Genomic DNA, 18,494 nt, shown 5'->3' with positions numbered 1-18,494 from the left:
TATTTTTAAGCCATACTTTCTAAAGGAACTTTATATTCTATTTATATTTAAAATGAATTCATCAAGACATTTTTACTCCTTTTTTTGTGCTAGATTTAAGAGGCTAACATAGTTAAAGCAATTTAGGGACTCACCAATTACTCACAAGTTAGCAACTTGCAAACTGCTGCTTCTCAAATAAACTTGTTTATGGAGTTTCTGACTCTATGAGATATGTTTATGTATTAAAATGGACAAAAGTATTTACAAAACATGGGCTGAAAGATGGATGCTACTAGTGTTTTTAGCTATACAACACACTTTTGCCCGTTTTTATAGATAACAAAACAATGTAGCCCTGATGGTTTACAACGTGGTTTGCAGTCGCAGTCTCCCTAGATCCATACTTTTCCTAATGCATGAGTCAGGCATGTTGTGAAAAGGTTCCTCTGTCATACACCAAAGCTGTATGTCTTCCTCGTCCATGTTTGCAGCCACGTTCAGTAAATGCCATGGATGGTGTTCCTGACATGCACTGTCAGAACGTTGATGTCATTTCTCCTTTCTTTCCATACCTTGAGAGGCAGTCATATCAATCATTCAGGGCTTGTGTCTTGCAAAATCTAAACAGTATTTGTATGTAGTACTTCAGATGAGTTATTCACTTCTAGGACTTGTAAGACACAAAGAAGACTATTTAATAAAGGAGGGAGAAGAAAGCACATCGAGCCCACAGATAGATCAGGGCACCAGCAGTTCAAAACCATGCAAATACATATCCAATATGTATGGAAGGGGTTAAATAGTTTACAGTGATTTGCTTAGGTTTCAAGTTTGCTTGCTGTAACAGGATTCATGCTTATAGAAAGGATTTTGGAATGTGTCTGTGAGGGTTTGAGCCCATTAGGTCATAAGAGCATTTGTAAATTTAGACACGCATTGGACGAGAAGCTCCGGCTCACAATCAAATTTCCTCTTGATGTTCTAATTTAACCTACTGGTGTTCAGTGGGGTTGAGTTTGGGTTTCTGTGTAGGCCACCCAAATATCTCAACCAAACTCATCAAACCATATCTTCACTGACCTCGCTGTGTGCATGGCACACAGCTGGAACAGAAAAGGGCCTTCCACAAACTGAAAGTTGAAGGGGTCTAGCCCAAACCCTGAAAAACAACCCCAGACCATTAGCCCTCCATCGGACTTTACTGCTGGTACTGTGCATTCTGGTAAAGAATATAATCATCAAAAATGTCTTTGTACACTGTAGCATTAACTTCATCCTTCACTGGAACTAGGGGGCCCAAACCCTGGGCCCCCATCGGACTTTACAGTTGGCAATAGGCAGCGTCTTCCTGGCATCCTCCAAACCCAATATCTAACGATCAGGCTCCCAGATAGTGAAGCGTGATTCATCACTCCAGAGAACTTGTCCCGCTATTCCAGCGACGGCGTGCCTTCCACCACTCCGGCCGGCGCTTGGCACTGCGCATAGTGACCTTAGGCTTCTATACAGCCACTCAGCCATCGAAGCCTATTTCATAATGCTCCAGACGCACAGTTCCTGTGCTAAAGTTGCTTCCAGAGGCAATGTGGATCCCTGTAGTAAGTGATGCAACAGAAGACAGGTGATTGTTATGTGCTGTGCACTTCAGTACTCTGCACCCCTGCTCTGTGACTATACATGGCTGAGTTGTTATTGCTGATAGAAGCTTCCATTTGACAAGGGTAGCACAGAGAAGAGATTTCATGTACTGCCATGTGGTAAAGATGGCATCCTATGATAGTGTCATGTTTAAAGTCTTCAGTAAGAACCATCCTACTGCAAGTGATCATCTGCAGCTATTACATGGCTGTGTGTCTGACTTGTGCATCTCCTTATGAATGTCCTCGTGAATGCACAATTGCTCCTTTTGAAATGTGCAGATGGAATGGTGAGGAGCAGGTCTTTTCTCTTTCCTGGCCTTGACAGCTAGTCTTATCAATCATTGAGTGCTTCTATCTTGTTGGAGCTGAAGCTCTTTGGAAGGTACTTTATACAATTTATTCACATGTAGGTCTTGTACACACAGAACACTGTCAAAACAAACAAAACTGAAAAAAGTGAGTCCAATAAAATAGACTAGGGAGCCAAAGGTTCTTTTTGTTAAAAACAAAAACAAAAAACACAACAACTGAAAAAAAACAAAACAAAATATAACGTTTTTAGATGACAGGTTTTTAAATGATTTTAAACACCCCACTGGAACACTGACAAAAACCAGATGTTTTAGTTATTGTACAAACCCGGCTTAGTTTTCAAAGTGGGTAATTGCAAAAATGTATCATATGAATCACAATTTATTTGGCATGTGAATACCTCTCAATCCTCACTCTGTTATCTGTCTCAACGTGTCTTGGTATTTATTATCTTAGGCCTTGCGTGTTGTACTGTGTATGACTATGTATGTGACAAATAAACCAAACTTGAAACTTGAAACATAAGCACTGGTTGACATGTAATGCAAACAATGGAACATTTACACTGGGGAAGCACACACACACACACACACACACACACACACACACACACACACACACACACACACACACACACACACACACACACACACACACAGAGAGAGAGAGAGAGAGAGAGAGAGAGAGAGAGAGAGAGACTGACAGGAAGAAGCAGAAGTTTATTTTAGACACTGGATTAAGAAGGATTACAATCAATCATTTCTCATCTGACCTTAATTAATAGCACTCAGACTATAAATTATTTCAGCTTTTGAATAGTAGGGTGTGGGCTCAAAATCAGATAAAAAATATGCTATGCACAAAGTCCAAAATCAATTATTTAAATACATATTTGGAATTTTTAGACTTGCCCATGAGATAAACCATGTTAGTTAATATTTCCAAAGGTGTAGCACATGGGAGCTGTCCTCCCTTGTAGTATGGAATACAGTAAATCTCTCTCTCTCTCTCTCTCTCTCTCTCTCTCTCTCTCTCTCTCTCTCTCTCTCTCTCTCAATCTCTCTCTCTCTATATATACCTCACTTACTGTGTCTCTTTCTTACTCGTTCAACTGGATGAATAAAGCTTCATGAAATTACTATGTGACCTCTAGCGTAGCACACAAACCTCATTTAGTTTTAGGAAATTAACCCTTTAAAACTCCACCAGGCTCACACATCACTGTTACTACTGCGCTACTGTGAATTCAGCTTGGTGCGGTGAAGGGCTATCGCTGGAAAGGCGGGGGGTGGGGGCGGGGGGTGGGGGGTGGGGGGTGGGGGGGACCATCCAGCACAGAACAGCACTTTGCTGTCTTTACAGTACTGCTAATCTTGGACAAATGTAGCCACAATTGTTAATGTGTTATCTGTTTCTCACATTATGTACCGTTGGCGGCCCACACTATGCTTGGGTACATGCAGTTGAGTTGTGATATACTTGCTACTTTACTATTACTTGTGCTAACTTCAATATGTAGTATTTTTAAAGATTACCCACTTAACTTTACATACCTAAAACAATTAGGAGGTACATTGTGCAGATGCAATATCTTGATGTAATTTCAAAGAGAAACCCAACAAACTGCAGGGAAAAACTATCATGAAGACAAGGCTAAAAAAAATATCCCCCCCCCCCCCAACCTACCCTCAACAGTAGCAGGTATGAATTTTACATTGATATGTAAAATGAAGACTGTAATGTAACCGATTATAAATGAAGAGGAACACCAGGAACAGACAGACATGCACACACACACACACACACACACACACACACACACACACACACACACACACACACACACACACACACTCACACACACACACACACAATTGCATCTCAGTGGCTTTGGAGTAAAGGAAAAAATGGAACTGACCTATTCTATTATAACCAGCTATGGGTTTTGTTTTCAGTTGATTGTGCTGTCATTCTTGGTTTCACACCTGGCTTTGCCATCCTTATCTAATTCAGCCCCTACATGCAGCTTTTGGGTAGCCAGAACATTTCATTTAATTTGAATAATTTGAAATGTGTTTTTATTTTTAATGTTGGCTGTTGTTTGTGCTTGGTTTTGTATTTTTGATTGGTTCGATGCCTTCATAAGTGGGTGTGGTTTTACAATCAGGAATTCTACTTAGTGGCCTGTTGACTATAATAACATTAGCACACTGAAGAAGGCTTGTGCTGAAATGCTTTTTCTATGAGACAAATAAATAATCAGCAGTTATATGAATGCTGTCTTGATTTTTCTTGGTAGCCAGAAGGTACCATGATCTACTCCTTGGCAAAGAGGCGGTGCTGGTGAATCCTTCAGCTGGCAGCTTGGATCACTTTCCCAACCATATCCTGAGATATTTCTGTCAACCAGCACTTGCAGAGTTTTGGTCCCAAAGGGAAACAGCACTGGCTCTACAGACAGCCACAAGCAGTACTCATGTAGCTCACCTGGTAAAGCAGGTAGTGTAAGATGAGATTGTGGGTTTGATTCCCTGAGACTCACTGGCATTCTAATGGATCTTGCTGAATAATAACACATGACAGGTTCTGGAAATGTATGTAGTTTTGTTAGAGGCCTTTTGTAATGTGACAGTTACTGCTGTAGGTTTTTTTATGGCATTACAGCATTGTGAGACAACTGTATGATGAAGAAATGAATGTGGTGTTTTATAATTAGGTACATTTTACATAATTAGGTACAGGTGTGAGTGTGTGTGTGTGTGTGTGTGTGTGTGTGTGTGTGTGTGTGTGTGTGTGTGCGTGTGTGTGTGTGTGCGTATGCCTGTGTGCATGCATGTGTGCACATATGTGTGAGTCTCTGTGTGTATGCATACATTTCTTTTCGCATACTGCAGTAGGCCACTCAGTGGCAGTGAGTGAGAGAACACCCTGATACTTTAGGGCCGCTCAGAGAATGCGTGTCACCTCCATGGTCCTCAACCTAAAGTCAGAAACAGGGTCACCTTACCCTGTCATAAGTCCATTGCTCTGCAAACCAGTATCTTGTGGGTCACATCTACTGTGAAGCCTCAGGAATCTATTTTCCCTTGTCTTATTATTTCTGTGTTAGTTTCTTTAAATTGGGCAGCTAAAGTAGTTAGTGATCTCTGTATTTGGCCTGGTTTAATGTTGCTTCTCATGTTATCTAAATTCATCATAGCATAATAATTTCTGTAGTTAAATATATAAAGTGATGGCACATGACAAATTAGCTGGATGTATATGTATTAATTCACTAGATATCTAATGTCACCAAAGTGCTTTTTCACATATACAATTAGATGAGATAAACCATAGTTTCTCATAGAAAATCATTCTTCCTTCTTAAGGACACCACATATTTACTTTGTGTCTTCATCTACCACTCTTGAGAAATATGTTGGCTGAGTCAGGCTGAGTAATTGATTACTTAGCTTTCTACGTATTCTAGTTGCAGGTGTTAGGTAAGAGCAGTTATGAGGACACACCCGAACAACACAAACCTCCTGGCACATTGAGCTTTGTGTTGGAGACCTCGTTGCTTGCGGTGCCAAACTGCAAAACGAGAAAAACTCCACTGGAGGTCTTTAATGTTAAAACCCTTCAGCAAAACAATTCAATTAAACAGTGAATGAAATTAAATAGTAGATTATTAATTAACTGTCTGATAAAAAATATGCTTCAGGAATATACCATATAATATATAGTATTCTGAAGCTCATGTTAATAGACAGCCAGAGTGGCATAAATGAAGACATAATATATGAGGTAGTACTATTGGGTCAAACCCAAAGCCCACTGTGTGAATATTCATCTTCATTGGTATTAGGCGTTCTCAACAGGAAGTCACTCATGACCTCACAATAAAGGGGAATCAGTGGCAAGGCACAAATTAGGCAGGTGAGAGAGGGATTAGAGGACCGTCACCGTCCGACACAAAGAGGATGGATGAGGGTTTTTCAGGGAGAAAAAAAAGAACAAGGCTGGATTAAAGGACTCCTTTGATGCTTCCGAGTGCAGTGAAGTGGGCAGGGATATTATAACAATACAAATAGATGAGATTTTCACAAAGACCCAGCATGGTGTAAACCCTATATGCGATGTGTACGCCATATGCCAGTGGAAACACCTCCCGTGGAGACATTATTGTCAGAAGCACAGTCTTTTGGACTTTCTGGTGGTCTGAACATGGACTTGTTTGCCATAAATAAAAGACAAAATATACCTTTGACACTTTTGTGCCAAATGTTTCTGAAGACAACTCCAGCCTCCTTGTAAAGATGTCCACTCACACAGCATGTTTCTTGGAATGTGCTGGAACTGGTCACTGGTCAGAACCATTGATTCTGCAGAATGTGCCCTTTCACCAGCAGAGCAGAAATTTCCTAGATCTGATTTTCACACAGATGGCTGAGTGAAAAAGGTAGATATCACAGCCTCCTGATACTGTCAGTTGCAATTTAATTCTAAACATTTGATGGCTAGAGGCTCTTTCTACAGAATAAATCTTTATTTGTATATATCTCACTCAGAAGTTCAAAATGTCCCAGTTTCCGTGCTACCAATCACACTGGGCAGATATGCCTATATACTTCACAAATACACAATATATATCACATATATTCCAGAATATATATCACACATGAGAAGGAAAACTCTGGTCTCCTCTGTGAAAAGCATTTTTCTATGAACTACTCTCTTGTCTGCTATCTTATTTGTCTTACAATGTCTTTAGTAGTATTAAAGAAATGTTACAAAATTGTTGTTTCAAAATGTTGTTTATAGAGAAACATAATAGGGAAGTGTAATATACAAATTATAGATAAAAACAGTTATAATTGCTAATAAAGCAAGCATATCAAGCAGTATTAAAATATGATTGCAATAGACACCTGGTGAAAACTTAAATTGTAATGATGTTATGTGGCTATCTTAGCTTAGTTTACACTTTTTCAGATCAAGTCCTCCAAGCTCTCAAGTTTTGCAACATAATTATCTCCATATAGAATATTCTAGCCTCAGCCTGGTGCCATGTGAGAGAATGAAACCACAAAACTTCCCCCATGTGCATGTGTTTAACACAGCTGTTTATACTGTGTGCCTAAATACAAGACTAAAAACATTCAGGATTACCTACATTTAAATGCTAGAACTTAAACATAAAAATAGTCTCCAAGTGATTCAAACAAGGCCTTGTAGTTGTGTTCAAGCCTGGTGAGTGTGTCTACTTCTCTGTGGATTATGATGAACAGTATGTAAGGTATAAACAACAACCAGGCAATGACATGCTTATTGTTCAAAGATTCCCAACTTATAAGAGCATTTGTACACCAGGGGCTACCAGTGAAAAAATAGTAGCTATTAGTAGGTATCTGTGAAAAAAAACAAATAAAACCCAGTGACATAAATTGCCTCGAGAGGTGCAGTGCCACTGTAATCAAAGGGTGTCTCAATCACCTCTCGTGGTAGGAATGATGGCTTTGGTCATCTTTCCTGTCCATTGCACTGGTTCTAGCCAGTACAAGATAATATATGCAGAACTGGGCAATCAGTCTCCTCCGAGCCTGTTTGAGCAATCGTTTGGAAAAATGTAGCAGCTGGCTTCACTTGTCCTCCCTGTAGCCTCCCACATTGGTTGGTGCAATACGATAAGGGTGATACAGACACTGAGTGGGGATTGGTGGCGGCTAACACTGGTGAGGTAACTGGGCAACCCCCTCGATACCCAAAAATATGTAAATAAATAAACCTCCTGGTATGCGGCACCCTTAGTAAAAAGACATCATCAATGTTCCTGTAATGATCAAGGAATATCATTTGCATGCAACTTGTGTATACAAACATCCAAGCACAGATGAAACACCAAGTGGCATGGAGAAGAACAGAGACCAAAAAAATGCAAATACAGACTGCTGGTTTGTAAGAAAAAGAATCATACCAATGTGTGCAACATCCATGTTGTAAGAGCATCTACATCAGCAGCAGCAAAAGCAGCTCCACCCCCTGCAGCTCTGTCAGGTGACCTCGACTCAGGGCATAACTGACCATGTAAATCTCTTTAATAATAAGTAAAAGTAAAATAATACCACAGACAGATTATGAGATAGAATGAGGTTTGTTTGTTTTACATCAATTGTCTGCCCAATCCATGGTTTTAACTCATTCCTTGTTGTGGACATGCTGTGGTAAACCTCAACCAAACATTCATCTGTAACAATTAAAGGCAGCAGAATGAAAGTACTTGGCTATATAACAAAAACGTGAATATTTCACACCTGAAAAGGTTCAGTATTTGGTATTTCACTCAGACCAAAGGTGTTATGGTGCATCCTCTGATAAACGGACATAAGACCTAAGATAATATGCTAATCTTTGAGGCTTTATTATTGCTAGTGAGAGACCAGTCATTTCACTGATTTCACTCAATCACATGCTCCAGATTCAGTTCAGTGATTGGAACTGTGCCAGTGGGCTTTAGTAAAGGTTAAAGAGGCCCTTTGTAGTAATGCACTCTTGCATTTCCTTGATTCCATCACCTTTTCGTCTTATGGTTCAACCTTTAGGGGGTTGGAGATTGTTTGGGAGTACAAAGGTTTTTCACTGTGTTTCCAATTATAGCACTGCTGAAAAAGTGTGCAAAGTGTCCACTCCTACATTTGTAACTTTTCTGTCCCAAACCTGTAACATTGTCCTAATACTAGACAGTGAGTTGTCCTAATACTGGACAATGCCAGTGAGTTAGTTTCAGATTCCAGATTCCAGACATTTGCAAAGCTTGAAGTGCAGTCGGAGTGCTATCAGGCTCAGGAAATCCTGGCAGCTATATCTCCCCAATGTTTACAGGAACAGAATATAACTCGTGGAGGAGGGGATGTTTAAGATTCACCACTATCAATGTCTTACAACAAGCTAATGTATAAAATATCATGCAGTAACATAATGTTATAATACACTAGATGTCTATATCAGTCCATGTCAGTTGGAAGTCACAGTAGATAAGGAATAATTGTATTTTTCTCTTTTAAACATGCTTGTAGGGAGATGCAAGTACACAATTTGTGTCTATCTATTACACTGAGAATTATGGGCAGTGGTAGTTCAGTGGTAAGGTAATCGGAAGGTTGCCAGTTCAAGACCCACTGCTGCCAAGTTGCCACTCTTGGGCCCCAGAGCAAGGCTCTTAACCCTCAAGTTGTATCCAGTCAAAACTGTAAGTAGTTTCCTGGATGTAAGCCTGCTTAACATTGTTTCATATCTACCATTCTCACATCAACGCTAGTTAAAACAGTTTTAAAAATGTTTAAATTCCCCCTCCCCCACTTTCCTGATCCAATTCTCACAATTGTCTTGAGTGTCCCCCAGACTACGGAAGGAAGGGTGGAGGACTTCCTCCCGTCCCTCTTTCTTTTTGTTGCACTCTGGTATGCTGTTCTACTCACTTTAAAACAGTGGTGATGGGCAAGAGGAGTGAAAGGTATAAATTCACTTAGAACTAGCAGGCTCATTGTGCTTCATTAGCTGGCTGCATGATTCCATTAGTCCCACAGTGAAAGGCAATAGAGGTGGCACACGTAGCAGATCACAGAGATCACTGGCTGTTGTCAGCTGACAGATACACCAGCGACCAGCAACTGTTTATACCAGAGGTTATGTTAAACAGAGTATAGTTCTTATGGCAATAATAAACCAATGTACTTGTATTTTAAAAAAAAATAGTACTTCAGTTCAGTTTAAACACAATATAATATATTTAAATGACTTGTGTTTCTCAAATTGTTTCCATTTTTAATCTAATACCACAGTACAAACAGGCTGGGAGATAAATCTAATCTAAGAGCTCCCAAGAATATGCCTCAGGTTATGCGGGATTGTTGATCACCAGTGTGCTTGGAGTGTATCAGCTCAGTTCTATTGTGCGATCATCCAGAGTAAATTAGTTATATTGTGACTTAATGTTGATATATTTTGCTTTCCAGTGTGAACCAGTGTAAGACAGCCCTGGATGCCTTTCTCTTTCAATGGCTAGCTTTTAACTGCAATGCCAGTGACTGCCATAAAATGCCAATGACTACCATGGCAAGCCAGTGCTTAGCATGTAGTCTGGACCAAAAGCACAGTAGCTGGTGCGTTTCCACACCTTTGACATCTTATCAAAAAGAACGTGAAAACGAACTGAATCATGGCTTGATGACTTATTCAACAGACCTTGGACTATAGTGGCATTAATCAAGGACATGTAATAGTGGCTCCCTGAAAAAGTCTCTTAAAACTTTTTAAAGACCCAGAGGTATTGCTCTGTCCCTTTGGCTGGATCAGAGGCACTTGTTCGAGTAAAAACAAGTGCAGTGTCTGGTGACTTGCTAGCTATTTCACTAACACTTCAGAGACTTACCTTCTTTGTGACTTTTACCAGGTTACATCCACTGCAGTTCTATATGCTCATGAACCACTACTCCTGTGCATTGCTCAAGTTTGGATAATGCCTGGTTTACTGAACACAATATCTTATAACAATAACTAAACCTATAACTAACAATAACTAAACCTATATCTTCAGTAACATTTTTAGTCCATTCATTTCATTTTACACTAGACTTATATTAGATATTGAATAGGTCCCAGGTCTTAATAATGTATATCATTGGTCATTATTGAGGTTAGTGGAGGTCTCATGTACTGTTTGGGTTATTCATGTTATTTTTCAGGAGGTCATATACCTTATAAAAGTGTGCACTTCCAAAATAAGACAATAAATTTGCATTTGTTTTAATGGCCCAGTAGGCATTGCCTGAGGTGTTCTGCACACCTGCCTGCATAATAGATTTACAAGATGGATGATAACATTTTCAGCATGGGGCTAATAGAGTGATGTTTACATAAAATATGTTTATGTCTATATTTTTTAATTGATTTAAATAAATGAGGCAGCTCTTCATGTTTCTTTTCTCTTTTATGTTGTTAGGAGACCTGAAATTGCAGAGAAAGGGCATTGATTGTTTAAGACAGATTACATGCATTCGGGTAAAAAAAAACAAAAAAACTGCTAGCATAGTTTTCAAAACAGGTATGTGAAATAGCACAGGTTCAGTTATATGCAAGCAAGATTATGTTCCATGAATTAACAGAATCTCTCTCACTAGTCAATCCACACGTATAATTTATCTCTCGTCTTATTTGTGCTCTGGTCAAACATCAACCAAACATGCTTACATCAGACTGACATACTTCCAAAATAATGCAATTTGCTCACAGTGGTACATGGAGATTTGTGGAGTGAGCTTATTTACAGTCTTGACTGTGCTTGAGACACAATTTCCTGCCCACAGAAAACTCAAAGGAATGTTGTTAATAAAACACAAAAGACTGAGGACTTTGTGTGAGTCAATTTCATACAAACACAGATTACATATCAATATAAAATAGATGGTGATATCGGTTTTCCACTAAAGGAGCTATGATAGAGGTAAAATCTTAAATTAAAGATGTCTTCACTTTCATTACACTTCAAGTTCACACATACAATTAGGCATTTTGTGTGCTAGAGTGGTTTTGTTTGAAACAGGTGCCTTCCGTAGAACTGCGCCCACTTTGCTTGGGTGAACCTGGAGATCCGGTTGAGCCAATCCCAGCAACAAGCTGTTGGTTCAGATGTTCTGTGGTGGAATTAGAGATGCCCAAATACCACCCGAACAATACAGCTTATTATTCCTCTTCATAAGCCCTTTTCCATGAAAGATGGGATTCTTCTTAATTAGCATAATGTTATTGAAAGGGACCCTTTTATTTTCAACCAAGATTTATATTCACAATTATCCATTTGAACTTCTGAGAGTGAGCTACAGAATTACAATCGAATCAGTAGGAAGGTCGTTGATAGTTATCAAATCAAACTTTAAATAATTGCTCTGACAAAGAAGTTTTGCGGTCTGGGTGCTTACTGTTCCAGTAAAACCTTGCTTGAAATTAAATATTAAATTCACTTGAATTGAACTATTGTAGGTCAAAAGTATGGTTGGTATATTATAAATTGGAAGATTACCATAAAATGTATCATTTCATGAGGCAAGACAAATATCTTTCCTACTTTTCACAATTTCAAACCAATTTAATATCATACAATATCATTCCAGTAGCTTGAATGTAATTTGCTGGAGTGTTTTATGTTAATGGTCCATTATGAGCTCATGCTTGCCTTCATCAACCTACTATAACATTATAATAACTCTGTGAAGGTCACTGCTGAAAGTCTTGCCCATTCATGTTTTCACCTTTCTTGTTCCATGACGTTGAACACTGACAACATGGACACCCCCCACCCCCCCAGTCTTTCTCTGGTCTCTGACACGTTTGCTATTACGGGACCCTGCAGTGCAAACTGTCTCAATGTTTCCATGGAACTGAAGGGCAGTGAGTGAGCCAGTCATTTTGCTCCTAACACAGCAGGCAGTGGCTAGGAGAGAAAGAGACAGAACTGAGAAGAGACACAACTGAGAAGAGACACGACTGAGAAGAGACACAACTGAGAAGAGACAGGACTGAGAAGAGACAGGACTGAGATCGATTTATAAAACAGAGCAAAGAAAAATGTGGATGTGGCCAAGCAGAGGCTGTGTTTGAGATATCAAACAAAAGCAAGCTCATTTCTCTTTCTTTTGGACCTACAAGTTTTTTAAGGTTATGTTAAAATTCCATTAACTAATACATTCAAGGCATTCAGCTGACAATTTTTCATGCAAAGCAACTTACAGTTATGACTGAATACAACTTTGAGGGTTAAGGGCCTTCCTCAGGGTCCCAACAGTGGTAACTTGGTGGAACTACTACTGCCCCATCATAATAAAACATCATAATTTTAATTAAACAATATCTGCAAGAGGAATAATACTTTTGAAAAGAGTTCCAGGAACAAGGAAGGAGATAGATTACACCTTTTTTTCTACAAAGGATACACATATATACCCTTTTCCGAGAATTTGTGCAATTCGCTTGATTCCTACCTATTCAAACATAACCAAGACCCAGCACACTCTACAGAAGGCTTAATCTTTCCACCCAATGATGCATGTCACTGGCAAAATTCTAATCACTTAAAGATGCAAATAACCAAAGAACTAACATCTTAGCTTTATCCTTTTATTCCCTAACTGTTAATGTAACAAAGTTTAGCCAGTCAAATATCATATTGTAATTTGTGCTTGACCTGTAATGCTCATTTTAGAGAAGGGGACCCTCTACAACAGGAAGTCAGTGTTTGTTATCTGTGCTTTTATGGGAGGTATTTCCTGTCTGCTTTCTAGTTTGTGGGATAGGCCTATGGACAATCTTCCTTGCAACAACACAGGATGGGTGTGGCTTTGCATGCACCAGACAACAATACAATGAAGGTTCCTATATAAGACAACTGTGTCTAGCTTTTGTCAGATCACTACTGACTACACAGCATTTTCCTATGAGTATCAACAGAATGGCTTTTGAGACACTGAAAGAAGCAGAGGATTCAAATGATCTTCCTTGTCTTACTCTCTGAGAAAAATGTCTTAGTTTGTAGAGACCTCTTACTTTGAAAGCTATTTTGCTATATAGTGTATCAAAATATTATCCAAGAATATTATTACATATTATCCAGGTCATGTTTGTCTCATCATTATTTGATATAAACCACCAGTATAACTACTAAGAAGATAGCATAATTAATGTGAATACAATCACTCAGCATAGGAAACAATATATATATTGCAGCTAACCACTTCCTCCTATATATATATATATATATATATATATATATATATATATATATATATATATATATATATATTATGGGCATCATCTACTTAAAGATGGTATAGATAGGGCAGTACTTTAATACTTTTTTCAGCTATTGGTTTGTGTAGATTTGATGTTGAGTGTTAACTGAACCAGGTTGTGTATGGTGAAAAATTACTAGTACCACTGATACAAGCACATTTCAAGACTTTATGTGACTTCTTAAAAAGAGATTTAGAAGGCTTACAGTTGGACCAAAAATGCTAACAAATAATAGATTTGTACGAAATATACAGTTTAAATACAGTTTAAAAGGTGGGAAAGTAAGTTTAGTCACTCAAATCCTTATGGAACAAATATATATTTAAATACATCAATTGTGCTTTCATTTTTAGTGGCACATTACATAATAAATTAGTGATTGCATGTATAATTAAAATAATTTTAATATTACCAAATCATCAGGTGTTTGTTCTGTAAGAGACCATAGTATTTACAAAACAAATGATGCCTTTGTTTTAGTTAAAATAAAGATTGAAGATTGCATATGACTATAGGTTTGATTTCATGTGGACAACATCTGGTGACAAAGTGGCTAGTACTGACATTCAAATCTCATTAGGCCTTTTACTTTGAAACATTTGATATAGAGCAGCTGTCTTCCATTACTCTCTGTACATCATCATTCCAGTAGCAGTGGGTAAATCCTCTCTTCTTTGGGTAAACAAAGATTTACGTAGGCGATATAATCTTACAGTTTCTGCCAAATTTAGGAATCTTCAGCCTGGTATTATGATGCAAATGTACAGAAGCTACTCAGACTTTACATGTGCCTTTCACAGCGTCTGGGTAATGTACCTTACATCACACACTCTAGGTAAAGTACCTTACATCACACACTCTGGGTAATTTACCATACTGACAAGTCATCATAGCAAAAAGGGCTGAGTGTTAGATCTGGGGCATCAATCTCAGGTCATGGAGAGTTTTAGCACAGCACAACAAACATCCATTTCAATTTATGACAAGATTGGTAATTATCTGATGAGTTGAAGCTATGCCATGTCATTCAACATTCCTGAAAAGATGTCCAAGTGGATTTGGGAAAACCATGAAAAGTTTACCATATATTACATAAGACTACCTAGGCTGCAAAAATATATTTACACAAACGAAATCAAAGTCAGCTAGTCACGTGATCAGAATGAAGATTTATCACACACCCCTTTCCTGACTATATTTTCTGGATAAGCTTTAGCAAATAATTGTTACCTAAATCCCACCCAAACTGTTCCTGTAGATGTTTTTCTGATGTTTTAAATAAGACATATTGCAAAATGATCCAAGGATTTGATGGCTGAAATCAATCTGGTCCAGTTAATAGCTCCATAGCTCGGTAAAAATCACAGAATGAAGATGCTAAAATGGCAATTTCTCCTGGGAAGAAGATAATTATTCTACACTACCTCTTTCCTGAAACCACTGTATCAAGTACCACAGAAAAAGACTGAGTTTAAAAAGCAAATGTTTAGCGAAAATAAACATGCTTTATTGACTGACTGAGGTTTACAGTGTCCATACAAAGATAGAACACATGTAATGGATTTCAAATAAGTGCATAATTAAATTTGACAAGATTTAAAAAGGAAAAGCTCTCTTTCAGCGCAACTCTGTCAGAGAAAATCACAGCCTATGAAATCTGAGAGTAGGTAAAAGAAACTTGCTGACAGTATAATGGATGAGTTAAAAAAAGAGTAGGCCTATCTGATTATAAAAGTTGCCTATCCTGATACTGTAAATTCTAATGCAATATAAGTATTTATTGGGGGCAAAATTTGGGATCAATTGCTTATCAACTTTGTCTGTTAAGATTTTACGACTAAGCATACATGTAGAGTGATCCACAGTTAAACGATTCAATTTGATCAATTACAACCATAATCGTTGGGGATTTCTTCACTGCAGTTCAAATGATTTGCCAGCTCCTGGATCACAGCATCTCTCCCTATTTGGTCATTTCTTCTCTTTTCCATGATTAAATCCTCCAGACTTTGAAATTCCAAAACGTGACTTTTCTTTTCACACAGTTGCAATTTCATCCTGTATGGCTGTTTGCCAATCCGAATCTCGCCCCCCATTTTGAATTCACGCTTTCCAAATCTGCACCAAGCGGCAAAGCATTCAGAGTTTCTCCAGCAAACATGTTGATCTTTCGCGCCGACTTGATCCATTGCGTTCTGCACCACAACATCCGAGTTCAAAGGACGGAATTTATACAAGTCGTTCACTATTCTGCCTCTTCTACCTTGACTTGCGTCAGAAAGAAAGTTTAGTTTAATCTCACTTCTTTGTAGGTGAACCACCTGAAAGTCTCCCACATATACCACCCAATGTGGATACTGTCCGACTGTCACAAATTCCACCAGATCGCCAGGATTGCATTTGTTTAGCAAGTTCTCGCAAGGATGCGTACCCATCTCTATAGAGTTTATATTTCTTTCGTAAATACATTCATCGCGGTAATACACCGAGCATCCCGTATCGTTGCGGTTGTCATATTCTTTTCCATCGTCGTTCGCATCATTCTCAGTCCCATCTATGTTCTCCTCTTGCTCGTCGTCATCATTTGAGAATATGTACGATACTCCGATGCGTGGACCATCGTCGTCCTGTTCGTGTCCGTTTGGGTCCGTCGTGGGGACTTCATTATAACTCAAATGTGTCAGCTTTTCCACCCGATTTCCCATAACACTTTAAAGGACTCCAATGAACAGTTTCAGGTTCCGTCGCTAAAGGGCAAGGGTGAGCGATTCAGCAACGCAACACGTAGTCAGTCCGCCCTCGGAGTCTACCACGGTGAGAAAAGGTTCCACTCTGAGAAGTATATGATGGTCAACAATTACAAAAAAGACACAGATTAATTCATCTAATGTACTTGCACGCTCCGGAAATTTTGGGCGACTGTACCTGTTTCAGATAATACTCATGATTAGACAGCTCTTGTTAAAATTTTGAACAGGTGTACTTCACCTGTTCGCTTCCTTGCGTGCGTAAACCCACAAACAACCGGCGTAGTCTAAACGACGTTAAAATACAAACAGTAGGGTACGTCGTGGTTCACTAGATTTTCCAAAAGAGTTTAATCTTAAAGTAACATTATATGGATCTGTAGCTCTCTTTTGTCGTATTATCCAAAGTCAGGTCGCCTGTTTAATGTTCTGACGACTGCTGCGATCTCGCCGGACTAAATATCCACTCTAGTATTTGCACAATGCGCTGTCATTTAAAGAGACAGTGCACTACGTAGGTGAATAAGTACACGTACACAAAAACATTTGTTCAGGAGTAATTATTCATATTTCGTATCGAGTATTCAAGAATAGGCCTATATTTGCTTGTTCAACCAAACAGTAAAAAATGGATTCATGTGTGTGAGTAAATGCAATGCAATTATATCAAACCATGAATATAAGCATATATTATATATGCTTGCTCATCAAATGAAAAGTCCCAGAATGTTTCTTAGAAATTCTTAGATTTTATTGTTAAATGAATAAGAGCTTTATGTGAGATCTCACTCAAAACCTGTCACACAAACATTGTTTCCATAGCACGTTACTGACCTTTGACCAGTCTTGACTGTGTGTTATCAAGATACGTAATAGCCAAAATAAAGTTATGATGTGAAAACAATTGTTATATTTATAATTAGCAAAGTGTGTTTTATCATTTGTTTTGGTATAACAGTTTTTTTTTTGGGATGCAATGTACCAGCTGGACCAAAAAAAACAAAAAACAAAAAAAAAAACCCCACAATACTGAAGTAGTGAAATCTGTTTTCAGCTGTAGCTTGCAACATTGCTGAGCTACAGCTATGTTGTTTCTGGAAAAATGGGCCTGGTGTTGTTGTACACAAAGTACCTAAACTTTATCATAACCCAGAGTTAAGCCAGTGATTGCATGAGCACAGAATAAAGTTACAGAACCCTTTGCACATGAAATACTGGCAATGCAACTCTGTCAAGCTAGTCACTGTAGTTGCTACAAAATCTTTGTGAGATTTTTTGTGAACATATTCTTGGTGGGTGGATAGATGGATATGTACACAGCTACAGTGTGCCCCTGTTGCTGAATTCTGGTGTTGTTCATTCTGTCTACACGTCTAAGCATGTTGGCCAGTCTGTTTCTTAACAGCTGGCCTGAGAGTATGTTTGTGTACTTCAGCTAAAGGACTTGCACAGGGGTGTCCAGATGTTGCTGTAAGATATGTATGTTTCTCATTATCTCCAGGTCTTCAGAGCTCAGACAAAAATTGCTGGTGCTTTTGAGATTGTCATTGATATTTTTTTGTTTATGTTTTGTTTTGAGAATCAATAGTAGTTTATGTTTGACAGTGTCTTTTACTGACAGTGAGGCAAATATCTACCCTGTATTCGTGCTCGGTCCAGGTTCTCATGTGTGACATGTGAATGACACGTGGTTGGATCACTGCATCCAGTGAAGTGTGCGACACGGTGACATTTTCTCCAGTAGTGCGTTAGAAAGATCCTCACACCCAGTAGCATTCTCCTGTGGTGTTAACTGAGGAATTTCAACTACCTGACATTTTAGCAGCCGTCCTACTCAGCTGCGGGAATCCCTCAAAGCCCTGAAGCTCTACAAAGAGTTTCTCTGCTCCTCTAGAACCCCTGCTCTGAACATTAGAATGGTGTCGGGGTATTTTTTTTTTCCTTTGTCCAACAGTCTGCCTGTGATGTCACTTTAAGGCTTCTAGACTCA

The 18,494-nt window shown here is 38.7% G+C and overlaps 1 protein-coding gene across 2 annotated transcripts; it reads right to left on the bottom strand.

Moving 5' to 3' along the window:
* Positions 1-15,242: 15,242 nt before the first annotated feature.
* lratd2b (LRAT domain containing 2b) lies at positions 15,243-16,959 on the bottom strand. Of its 2 annotated transcripts, none has more exons than XM_027007257.3 (2): positions 16,683-16,959; positions 15,243-16,589 (listed from the first exon to the last, which is right to left on the bottom strand). In XM_027007257.3, the coding sequence occupies exon 2, from the start codon at positions 16,460-16,462 to the stop codon at positions 15,641-15,643; it is 822 nt and encodes a 273-aa protein (XP_026863058.1). In that variant the 5' UTR covers positions 16,463-16,589; positions 16,683-16,959; the 3' UTR covers positions 15,243-15,640. The 2 variants fall into 2 exon arrangements, with proteins under 2 accessions (XP_026863058.1, XP_026863060.1); XM_027007259.3 differs by having other exon boundaries at positions 16,746-16,959.
* Between the last annotated feature and the right edge of the window lie 1,535 nt (positions 16,960-18,494).

The sequence above is a fragment of the Electrophorus electricus genome, chromosome 14, assembly GCF_041902795.1.
Source record: "Electrophorus electricus isolate QZ-2024a chromosome 14, ASM4190279v1, whole genome shotgun sequence".
NCBI classification, from domain to species: Eukaryota; Metazoa; Chordata; class Actinopteri; order Gymnotiformes; family Gymnotidae; genus Electrophorus; species Electrophorus electricus.
The sequence above is the reverse complement of the archived record's forward strand: the minus strand, read 5'-3'. Positions and strand labels throughout refer to the sequence as shown.